Below are 12311 nucleotides of genomic sequence, written 5' to 3' on the forward strand. Positions count from 1 at the left end.
CGCATACGAACTTGTCCCGCAGCGCTTCTGTCAGATTCCCTCCGAATTGGCAGTATTTCGCTAGCCTACGCAGTTCGACCAAGTACTCCGCATTGCTTTCGTCTTTCTTCTGCGTTCTTGCGTAGAATTTGAATCGTTCAGCCAGCATCAGCGGTGTGGGGTTCAAGTGGTCCTTCAGCACAGCCACAATCTCTTCGAAGGTCTGATCCGCTGGTTTATTTGGTGCTATTAGATGCTTCAAGAGCCCGTATGTTTTTGCCCCCATCGAGTTTAGCAATGTTATCGCCTTGTCGTCTTCCTCTATTTTGTTGGCTTCGCAATAGATCTCTATGCGTTCCACATACGTGGCCCAGTCTTCTATTTCAGAATTAAAGTCGTTAATATTCCCTTGCTTAGGCATTTTTCTTCCCTTGGGAGCAGCACCAGTATTTCTTTAAGTATTCTTATTTATTTGTTTGTTTCTAAGATGGCGGTTTCCCCGCGAAATCGGCGGTTTCCCGCTCTTTCTTTCTCGCCCCGCCCACTTCAATGGCGGTTTCCCGCTTCTGGCGTCTTCTCCGCCTAATGGCGGCTTCCCGCGTTTCTTCCCGGTGGAAGGGGTACGCTTCCCCCACAGCGGACAGGTTCAGCCGCTGGCTGGCTTCCGCACAGCTCCCCTTACTCGGCTATGTCTTTTCCTCCCGCCCGCACGGCTCTACCGGCGCTGGGTACACCCCGTTAACGGAGGACAGTTCAGCCGCTGGACTGGCTCTCGCGCAGTCTCTCTCTCCGTACCCGGCTCTGTCGCTCTCTCACCTGCACGTTCGGTGCTACCGGCCCTGGGTACCCCGTTGGTGGAGAACAGTTCAGCCGCTGGACTGGCTCTCGCGCAGTCTCTCACCCCGTTTTCGGCTGTGTCTCTCACCCACTCCCGCATGTTCGGTTTTGCCGGCTCTGAGTACCCCGTTGGTGGAGAACAGCTCAGCCGCTGGACTGGCTCCTCGCAGTCTCTCTCTCCGCACCCGGCTCTCACCCGCACGGTTCCCGTTCGCCTCCCCAGTCCTCTCGCAGACCGGTGTTTCCCTCCCCGGCTGCGGCTGGGTTTCTCTTCCCGCGCCTACTCGCAGGCTCAGCGCTTCGTGGCTGTGGTCGCTGCCCGGATTTTTCCCGCCGATCGCGGTCCGGCTGTCACCCGACGCCATTGGACCCGACTTTTGGCCGGCACAGCTCCCCCTCGACCGAGGTCGAGTGCTCTGCCCTTATCCTCCGGATACTTCTACACCTTCCCCTACTCACAGTCTCTTCGGCCGCCTTGTTCCCTGCTGATCGGCTCACTCCGCACCGTGGTAGAAGGGTAGTCAGTGCCTGTTGCTAATGGAAGCTTTTGTTGCTAAAGTCTTCCACCTTTCTCCTGCTGCAGCCTCGTGTTTTCTTCCAGCAGCACGACGAGGGCGGTTGCCTCTCTTCGACGCTCTTCTTGCTTTGGTAATATTGCCGCAGGGTACGATCGGACTCGTCGCCACTGTAAAGTCTGTGGGTTGTGCAGTTAATAAATACACAGACTTCAGAAGTAACAAACAAACAGGTCTTTACTATTCGAAGGTCCGGGCGAATCTGCCCCAGCAATCCTGCTACAACACTTATATACTGGTGTGGTCACTATCGGTATTACAGTATACAGAAGCCAAACAAATAGTGCCACACCTAAAGTAGTTCCCTTAAAGGTGAACGGTTACATTCAATAGTTCCCTTAAAGATAGACGGGTACATACACTACACCTGGCAGCATCTGTGGAGACAGAAACAAAGTTAACATTTCAGGTCAATGGCCTTTCGTCAGAACTGGAAAAAGTTAGAGATATAACAGGCTTTAAGCAAGTACAAAGGCAGGGAAAGGACACGATTCCACCGCCAAACACATCTTCCCCTTTTCTTTCAGCATTCCAAAGGGACCATTCACTCCACGACATCCTGGTCCGCTCTTCAATCACCTCCAACATCCCCCTCCCCTTCCCGTGCAAACACAGGAGATGCAACACCTGCTGTTTTACCTCCTCCCTTCTCACCGTCCAGGGCACCAAACACGCCTTCCAGGTGAAATAGCAATTTACTTGCACTTTTTCCAATGTGGTACACTATATTCACTGGTCACGATGCAGTCTCCTCTACATTGGGAAGACAAAACGCAGGTTGGGTGATCACTTTGCGGAACACCTCCGTTCAGTTCGCAAGTGTGTCGCCTGTCATTTTAATTCTCCGCTTCACTCCCACTCTGACCTCTCTGTCCTGAGCATCCTACGCTGTTCCAATGAAGCTCAATGGAAGCTCGAGGAACAGCACCTCATCTCTCTGTTAGGCACTTTACAGCCTTCCGGACTTAACACTGAGTTCAACAATTTCAGATCATAACTACCGTTCCCATTTTTTTGGACAGCAGCTGTTGGTAATGATTCTGCTATTGCCATTTACAGCTACTCCAGACCCATCTTTTGTTTCTTTACTTGTCCCATTAACACTCCCTTTTGCCTTGTACCATCATCCCTTTTGTCATTTAATCTTTCCTGCCTTCCATCCTATCACAGACCTTCCCTTTTGGTCTTTCCTTCCCTCCCCCTTTTTCTGCCTCTGTAATTGCTTAAAAGCTGTTACATCTCTAACGTTTTCCAGTTCTGATGAAAGGTCATTGACCAGGAATGTTAACCCTGTTTCTCTCTCCACAGATGCTGCCTGACCTGCTGAGTATTCCCAGCATTTTCTGTTTTTATTTCACATTTCCAGCAGTATTTTGTTGTAGAAAGAATTGAAGTTTAATAGATTGAAAATTAAAACATTTCCATCCACCACTCATCTGGTGAGATAAAAACATTTGTAGCCAATAGTCATGGCATTTTTCTCTGCAGAAAAATGCTGGAAATAACTAGCAAGTCTGTCTGCATCTGTAAAAAGATACGTTAATATTCTGTGTTATGAACACAGGTCTACAACCAAAATTTAGCCTGCTGTGTATTTCCAGCAGCTTTTGGGTTTTTTTAAATTTCAAATTTCCAGTTTTGCTGTTCTCTGCAAAGTCAACACAACACACGTTTCGCCTTTTGAGTCTAGCACAGATCGCTTGGTTGGCAGCGGCGACCCGTAGTGATGACAAACGGCGTCGCCATGGAGACTCGGAGTGTTTGCCGGGCTGAGGCCGGAGGCCGGAGCTCGAGGCCGGTCCCGTCAGATGGAGGAGGCGCAGCGGCGGACCAGCCCTGCGGGCGGGGAGGGTGAAGCGGCGGCCGGGCCACCGGCCTCACCAGACCCGATTCCAAGCCCGCCTTGTGAAATGATCGATTTAAGTGGAAGGGGATTGGAACAGTTGCCTGAGCACATCCTCCAAATGCCCAGCGTAAAGGTAAGGCAGCTTCGCAGCCGCAACCCCGGGAGTGAGCTGCCTGATTTTTGTGAGGTGCCAGTTTGTTTATTTTATGCACGTGTCCACTGGCAATGTGTCGGCAATAGTGTTTTTTTTAAACACTAACACTCCCACCTGAACACAAATCCCCCTGACCCCAACCCCTCTAACGCCAACCATCCCATCTAACGCCAACCAAACCCCTCTAACGCCAACCAAGCCCTCTAACGCCAACCAAGCCCTTCTAACGCCAACCAAGCCCCTCTAATGCCAACCAACCCCTCTGACGCCAACTGTGGTGTATGTAACCGTTCCACCTTTAAGAGAACTATTTTAAGAGATGCACGACTTTATCTTGGCTGCTGTATACTGTAATACCGGTGGTGACCACACCGGTATATAAGTGCTGTGTAATGATTTATTGGGCAGTTCAGCCTGACCTTCGACTAGTAAAGACCTGTTGAATTTATTCTTGTGGTCTGTGTGCAGTGATTCTTATTAACAATAACTAGAACACACAGACTTAACAGTGGCGACGATGACGATCTTACCCTGCGGCAAAGATATATCCAAGGCAGTTTAACGGGCGTCGAGAAGAGGCATCCGCCCTCATCATCCTGCTGAGAAAAGACTCGGGTCTGAAGAGCAAGGAAGAATCCTGACACGAAGCCTTCCATCAGCAACAGGCAGTGATCATCCCTTCTACACGGTGGTGGGTAAGCCGATCAGCGACAAGCAGCAAGTCGGCCACGTTGGCTGTGAAGTAGGAGAGGGAAAAACAGAGGATATAAGGGCGGAGAACTCGACCACGGCCGGGGAAAAGAGCCGGACAGAAGTCGGGGCCAGAGGCGCTGAGACTGGGGCAGCGTAAGGCACGGGAGCCGCGGTGAATGCAAACGCAGCCGGTGTAAAAGACCGGGCTGCAAGCGGGCTGGGAGACGCAACAGCGTCGAGAGAGAGCTCGACCGCGACCGGGGAAAAAGGCCGGGCAGCTACCGAGGCCGCGAGGCGCGGGAGAAAATAAAAATAATTTAAAAAAACCGCGGAGAACTCAGCCGCAGCCGGGGGAAAGGACCGGACTGCAAGAGGGGCTGGGAGGCACGATTTGAGAACCGCTGGGGAGGGCGAACGCAGCAATACGGCAATCGCCATTACAGCCAGCGGGGGAGAAAGGCAAACGCGGGAAGCTGCCATTTTCGTAGGCGGGGGAAGAAGACAAGCGCGGGAAACCGCCATTTTGAAAAAAAAAAGAAAAGAAAAATTTCTTTTTGTTTCTCAAGAAGATTGCGAGGATGCCTAAGCGTGGTAACATCAACGATTTCGATGCCGATGTTGAAGATTGGGCCACGTATGTAGAACGCATTTATTGTAAGGCAAATAAAATATCAGATGAAGATAAAGCACTAACCTTACTAAACTCAATGGGTGCGAAGACATACGGGCTATTGAAGCATCTTCTATCACCAGCTAAACCGGCGGATCAGGCTTTCGCTAATATTGTTGCTGTCCTGAGAAATCATTTGAACCCCACACCGCTGATGTTAGCGGAACGATTTAAATTTTATGCGAGAACGCAACTGAAAGAGGAAAGCAACGCGGAGTATTTAATTGAACTGCGTAAGCTAGCGAAATACTGTCAGTTTGGGGAAAGACTGACAGAGGCACTGAGAGACAAATTCGTGTGTGGATTGTCGAAAGAAGGAACACAAAAGCGGCTGCTTGAAGAGAATGATCTTACACTTGATAAGGCTGTCACTGTTGCAGCATCGCACGAAGCCGCAGCGAGAGGCACTGCGGAAATGCAGCTGAAGGCAGCGGTACTCAGCGTAGATCAAATGGCTTTGGGTACAGCGAAATGTTATCGTTGTGGAAAGACAACACACGATCAGAACCAATGCTGGTTTAAAAATCAGGAATGTAGAAAATGTGGCAAGCTTGGTCACATAGCTAAAGTATGCCGGTCAGGAAAGAAGACCAGCAACAAAAAGTCACCGCAGGAAAAGTGCAGAAAGGTACATAAGGTGGCTGAGAAGAGTTCAGATGAACAGAATTCGGATTCAGACTCCAACAGCAAGGAACTGGGTAGTCTGAGAATTCACAATGTGAGTAAGGAAGCTGACCTACAAACTATCTGGGTCACACTTCAGATAGCAGGAGTCCAAGTGAAGATGGAATTGGACACCGGATCGGCGTTGACGGTCATGAATAAGCAAGATTACAAAAGGTTATTCACACATATTCCCCTACGGGATACGGAGATAGTATTGCAGACATACACGGGGCAAAGAGTATACCCCATCGGAAAGATAAAAGTCAAGGTGGTACACAAGGGCAAAGAACACCAAGGAATGGACTTATATGTACTACCTGAGGGAGGTCCACCACTTCTGGGACGGGAGTGGATCAGGAAAATAAATATGGACTGGCACTCCCTAAAAGCAATAACGGTAGATTCCGGAAAAAAAGATGTCAAACCTGAACGATTGTCCAGAATATTGGATGAGGCTTAAGAGGTGTTCCAACAGGGACTGGGAACACTGAGAGGAATTACGGCAAAAATCAAGATTGCAGAACATGCAAACCCAAAATTTTTCAAAGCCAGACCGGTACCTTATGCGATACGACCTGCTGTGGAAGCTGAGCTGGAAGGGCTAGAACGTTCAGGAGTACTGTCTAAGGTGGACTGGAGTGAGTGGGCCACGCCCATTGTTCCCGTCATGAAGCGTTCATCGAGTAACAAACCAGGGGAACCGGGGAAGGTCCGCATCTGTGGAGACTTCAAGATCACGGTTAATCCGGTGCTTCACACGGTGCAATATCCGCTTCCGCGGATTGAGGATATCTTTGCTTCATTGTCTGGCGGGAAACACTTCACCAAGATAGACCTGGCGCAAGCGTACTTACAGATGGAAGTTGAGGAAGAGTCGCGCCAGTATCTCACAATCAACACGCACAGAGGCTTGTATCGATATAATAGACTGGTTTTTGGAGTGGCTTCGGCTCCAGCAATTTGGCAGAGGGCCATGGAGCAGGTATTACAGGGAATTCCAAGCACTCAATGTTACTTGGACGATAGCCTGATTACAGGAGATGACGATGAGGAACACCTTGCAAATTTGAAACTGGTGCTCACCAGATTGAAGGAATATGGACTTCGAGTTAATCGCCAGAAATGTGAGTTCTTTCAGAAACGGATCTCGTACTGTGGTCATGTCATTGACCAGGAGGGGCTGCACAAGTCACCTGACAAGATCGAAGCTGTTGTGAAGGCTCCCGCTCCGGAAAATGTATCCCAGTTGAGGTCGTTCCTAGGGTTGATTAACTATTACCATAAGTTTCTGCCAAATCTATCCACGGTGCTGCACCCGCTGAACGCTCTTTTGCAGAAAGAAGTACCATGGAAGTGGAGCGAGGACTGTAAGAAGGCCTTTCGCAAAAGCAAGGCATTGATCACCTCAGAGGAAGTGTTGGCTCACTTCAACCCAACGCTACCTATTCGTTTAGCGTGTGATGCTTCTCCTTATGGTATTGGAGCAGTACTCTCACACAAGTTGCCAAATGGCTTGGAAAGGCCAGTCGCATTTGCATCCAGATCATTGACCTCCGCTGAGCGCAACTATGCTTAGATAGATAGGGAGGCTCTCAGCCTTGTGTGGGGAGTAAAGAAGTTTAATCATTACCTGCAGGGTCAGAAGTTTACACTGCTGACAGACCACCAGCCGTTGGTATCCATTTTTAACCCTAAGAAGGGTGTTTCGGTGATGACAGCACAGAGGCTCCAGAGATGGTCCCTTTTCCTAGGGGCACATCAATATCCGATAGAATTCAAAGGTACAAAGCAGCATGGTAATTGTAAGAGCCATAAAAGCTTAAGAAAATACTTTAAAATATTGGTTAAATAGCATAATAGTTAATTTACCTGATTGACTTATTGTATTAAGAAATCCCCTATTTTCTTGCTCCAGTAGTATAGTCCAAGACACCCCCTTCATTCTTGCCACAATGGTACAGTCCCTAAGCCACACATGGTATGCAGCCATTTTACAGTTTAAACTCCACGTGGCTGAAGGAGACAGAAGTTGTGAGGTTTGGAGCAATACAGTTTTTGACCGTGTTCGTTTATACGTGTTTGCTTTGTAATTCCGTTTGTGAAGTGTTATAGTAAACAGTTTAAAAGACAAAGCTACGTTTGGGAACGTTTTATTTCGACACGCGTCTACTCGTTGTTAACAACCCCACAGCTCACTGGCTGCCTGTTTGGAAACTAAGAAGCGCCACTACATTAGTCAAAAACTTGCTCCCTAAGAAGGAAAGGACGGAATCGTCGGCGAACGTATACATGAATGGTCACGGAGCCAGACGACAATATAAGAAAGCGAAGGTACAGTGACTGTGACTTACTTGCTTTGTTCATTCTATTGAGAAGCTAAATAAGAGCTGCGGGTAAAATGGCCGAGGCCTTACGGAGCCAGGAGCTTCCCCCAGCCAGAAGGATTGCTGGCCAAAAGAGGGAAATAAAGCTCCCCCCCCAAAGGCAATGGAAGAGAAGTTACATAGAAGCATAGGTGCAAGGAAGGCTAAATTAGCTCAGATAACTGGAAAAATGAAGATAATTGATCGTCTCATGGAAGATAATGCTAATATTAAGAAAGCTGAAGACATAATGTATTACGATTTCTCCAAGCTGCATGAAGAATTTAATGTACTCAATGAAGATGTATTAGCACTTCTGTCTGAAGAAGAGGGAAACGCTGATCAGCACAACTGGTTTGATCTTAAATCAACCAGCATTAAGGACTATATCAAGGCCACAGAACAGTGGATGTTAAAGATTTGTCAAGATGCTGATACAGCAGAGAAAGATAAAGTTGATGATGAAGTCGGACCAGACGATAGCATTTCAGAGACTTCCGCCAGACCGAGCAAAAATCAAAAAGAAGGTAGCTCTGTTTCTGGATGCAGGTCAGTCGCTTCTACCACAAGCTCGTCGCGACGCATGAGAGAGGAGGTTGAACGGGCGGCGTTGATGGCGCGCGCAGCATCTTTAGCGGAGAAGCAAGCTCTTGAACGGGAAGAGGCCCAACTGCAGGTCCAAGAGGCCCAACTGCAGGCCCAACTGCAGGCCCAAGTGCAGGCCCAACAGGCCCAACTGCAGGCCCAACAGGCCCAGGTGCAGGCAAAGAAAGAACAGCTGGAGATAAAAACAGCTATCGTGGTCTCAGACGCCAAGTTGAGTGCGTATGAAGATTATGAAGGCTCACGGGACGGCGGGGGCGAATACTGCCAGTCAATGTTGTCACATAGAGTTGGATCCAGGGCACCTTCAAGAGTTACAAGAGAGTCCGAAGGCAATCCCCTGGCATTACAGCGTGGAAGAGTGGCCTCTCCACTAACAGGAGCACGTGATGCTACCCCAGACGTCAGACGGTCTAGACTAGACCCTGCTGATGACCACCAGAGGCCTGAAGACACAGGGAGAAGCCTATACCGAGTGATGCAACGTCAGAACGAAATTACAGAGATGCTTGTAAAACAACAGAATCTGTTTTGACTCCCTCAAAGAGACATACCAGTGTTCCAAGGCGACCCACTCAAGTATAAGCCCTTCATCAGATCCTTTGAACAAGCCATTGACTCCAAAACAGAGAGCAGCAGTGATAAGTTGTACTACCTGGGACAGTACACCAGTGGTAAACCACAAGACCTGGTCAGAAGCTGTGAACACATGAGACCGGACTGGGGATACATAGAAGCCAGGAAGTTGCTGCAGGAGCACTATGGTAACGAGCTGAAGATAGCCACTGCATATATTGAAAAGGCTACCAAGTGGCCACAGATCAGATCGGAGGACGGAGAGGCATTGAACGCATATGTTCTTTTCCTCATAGGATGTCGCAACACCATGGAGGATGTTGAATTCATGGAAGAGATGGACAATCCTACGACTATGAGAATCATCATCTCTAAGCTTCCTTACAGGATGAGAGAACAATGGAGAAGAACAGCCTTTGAGATAATGGAGAGACGGAAAAGTAGAGCCAGGTTTGCAGCCTTAGTGAATTTCATAGACAAACAGGCTAAAATTGCTAGGGACCCATTGTTTGGAAACATCCAGGATGCCAGCCCGACCACCGATGGAAGAGTGAAAGCCAAGCCTGTGGAATCAAAGACTCTCAGGAAAGGTGGTTCCAGGGGAAGCAGCTTTGCAACTATCGTCACTCAGGCCGAGGAAGAAAGGCCCCAGAACTCATCTCCCAAAAAGAGCAGCACAGTGACGCCTGCTAATGCCTTTCAGAAGCCATGCTTATTCTGCCAGAAGAATCATACATTGGATTTCTGCAGCGACATCAAAGCACAGCCACATAAGGACAGAATCGAATTCCTGAAGTACAACGGCCTATGTTTTGGATGTCTCTCTCAGGGGCACCTGAGTAGAAACTGTAAGCAAAGAACAACATGCAGAGAGTGCACTCGGAAACATCCCAGTCTGCTGCATATCCATAAAGAAGAACAAGTCTCTAAGAAGAGTGAAGAAAACAATACCGACGAGAAGGTTGTTTCAAGTGCTTTGGTGTCGCTAGAACCAGAGACTTGTGGACTCACTGGGGCCGGTGACAGTGATTGTATTCTTGCCATCGTACCAGTAAAGATCAAGTCTAAGAGGAGCGAGAAGCTTGTGGAGACTTACGCCTTCATGGATCCAGGTAGTTCAGCAACGTTCTGCACAGAATCACTCATGCGACAGCTGAACGTTAGAGGCAGAAGAACAGAAATCCTATTACGCACCATGGGTCATGAGAAGTCAATGCAAAGTTATATCCTGTCAGAGTTAGAAGTGTGTGGACTTGAAGAGAAGGACTTCATAGACCTGCCTAATGTTTTCACACAGAGGGAGATTCCTGTTAGAATAGGGAACTTAGCCCTGCAGAAGGATGTGGATAGATGGCCTTACCTAGAAAAGGTGCATCTCCCGTACATTGAAGCAGAAATTGGCCTATTAATTGGAACCAATGCCTACAAAACTATGGAGCCATGGCAGGTGATAAACAGCAAGGATGACGGACCCTACGCCGTCAGGACAGCCCTTGGATGGGTAGTCAATGGACCGGTAAGGAGAGATGATGGCAACAAGTCGAACAAGGAGGAACGACAAAATGTCACAGTTAATCGCATCTCTATCGCAAGCATTGAAGAGCTGTTGATACAGCAGTTCAACGCAGACTTTTCAGAACGCAGCTGTGAGGAAAAGACAGAGATGTCACAAGAAGACCCATCAGTTCATGGATTTGATGACAAGGCCTACACAGTTCATTGATGGCCACTATCACATTGGTTTGCCACTGAGAAGACAGACCGCGAAGATGCCGAACAATCGCTGCATAGCAGAGCAACGCGCCATCAGTCTAAAGAGAAAGCTGAACAAGAACCCCGACTTTCACGAAGACTACAAAGGCTTCATGAGAAACATCATAGCGAAAGGCTATGCTGTAAAAGTGCCCGAGGAACAGTTGAACAGAGACGATGGAAGGGTCTGGTACATTCCTCATCACGGTGTGTATCACCCAAAGAAGAAAAAGATCCGTGTAGTGTTTGACTGCGCCGCCTCATTCAGAGGAACTTCACTGAATGACCAGCTGCTTCAAGGTCCTGATCTTACTAATACCCTCATTGGCGTCTTGACTAGGTTTAGACAAGAGCTCGTTGCCATGATGGCAGACATAGAATCAATGTTCTACCAAGTCAGAATCCCTGATGAAGATGCTGATCTTCTGCGTTTCCTTTGGTGGCCAGATGGCAACGTTAGTCAAGCGATGGTGGAATGTAGAATGGCCGTACACTTGTTCGGAGCCACATCATCTCCCAGCTGTGCAAGCTACGCTCTCAGAAAAACTGCAGAAGATGGCAAAGGCAAAGCACCATCAGAGGCTGTGGAGACAATCTTCAGAAACTTTTATGTCGATGACTGTCTGAAGTCCGTGTCAACAGAAGACGATGCCATCGCACTGTCAAGAGACCTTAGAACTCTGTGTTCGAATGGAGGATTCCATCTGACTAAGTGGATAAGCAACAGCAGAGCAGTTCTAGCTTCTATCCCAGAAAAGGAAAGAGCCACTGAAGTCAAAGATCTGGACCTGAGCCACGATGTCCTTCCTATCGAGAGAGCTCTTGGTGTACAATGGTGCATCGAGTCAGACACGTTCAACTTCAGGATAATGGTGAACGAAAGACCATCCACAAGACGAGGGATTCTCTCCGTGGTCAGTTCCATCTACGACCCTCTTGGATTCCTGGCACCACTCATTCTGCCGGTGAAGCTGATGCTACGAGAGCTGTGTAGAGACAAGAGAGGATGGGATGAAGATATCCCAGAAGGTCAAGCTCAGAGATGGCACAGATGGTTGACAGATTTGCAACAACTTTCTAGCTTCAACGTCAGTAGATGCATCAAGCCCGTGAGTTTTGGAGTTACAAAGACGGCTCAACTACATCATTTCTCGGACGCCAGTGAGGACGGCTATGGCACGGCTACTTACCTCTTGCTGACAAATCAACAGGGCCAAAAACATTGTGCCTTCCTCATGGGGAAATCCAGGGTGGCTCCGCTGAAGCAGGTCACCATCCCGAGACTGGAGTTGACGGCAGCGGTTGTTGCAGTTAAAGTTGACCAGGCGATGCGGAAAGAGTTACAGCTCCCACTAGAAGAATCTGTCTTCTGGACGGATAGCACGACGGTGCTGAAGTATATAGAGAATGAGAAGATACGCTTCAAGACCTTCGTAGCAAACAGAATCTCATCCGTTAGAGAAGCTACACAACCATCTCAATGGAGGTATGTAAACACCTCATTAAACCCAAGCCTCACGGGGATTGAAGGCTGAAAACTTCATGAGGAGTGAAACTTGGATACAAGGCCCAAGTTATCTGCTGGAAACAGAGAGAT

At 48.5% G+C, this 12311-nt stretch overlaps 1 protein-coding gene across 4 annotated transcripts in view; it reads left to right on the plus strand.

Annotated features, from left to right (window-relative positions):
- Window positions 1-3135: 3135 nt before the first annotated feature.
- The window catches only part of LOC147113523 (leucine-rich repeat-containing protein 27-like), a 122370-nt gene continuing 113194 nt past the window's right edge, over window positions 3136-12311 (plus strand). For 2 of the 4 annotated variants that reach the window (XM_085994729.1, XM_085994731.1), the window contains exon 1: window positions 3141-3370. In XM_085994729.1, coding sequence (XP_085850855.1) covers window positions 3200-3370 — 171 coding nt within the window. In that variant the 5' untranslated portion in view covers window positions 3141-3199. Of the gene's footprint in view, window positions 3371-12311 lie in introns of all 4 variants that reach the window. The other 2 variants (XM_085994730.1, XM_085994727.1) reach the window with 2 other exon arrangements.

The sequence above is a fragment of the Somniosus microcephalus genome, chromosome 8 (genome assembly GCF_052327205.1).
Source record: "Somniosus microcephalus isolate GS21.2 chromosome 8, FLI_Smic_1.0, whole genome shotgun sequence".
Taxonomy (NCBI): Eukaryota; Metazoa; Chordata; class Chondrichthyes; order Squaliformes; family Somniosidae; genus Somniosus; species Somniosus microcephalus.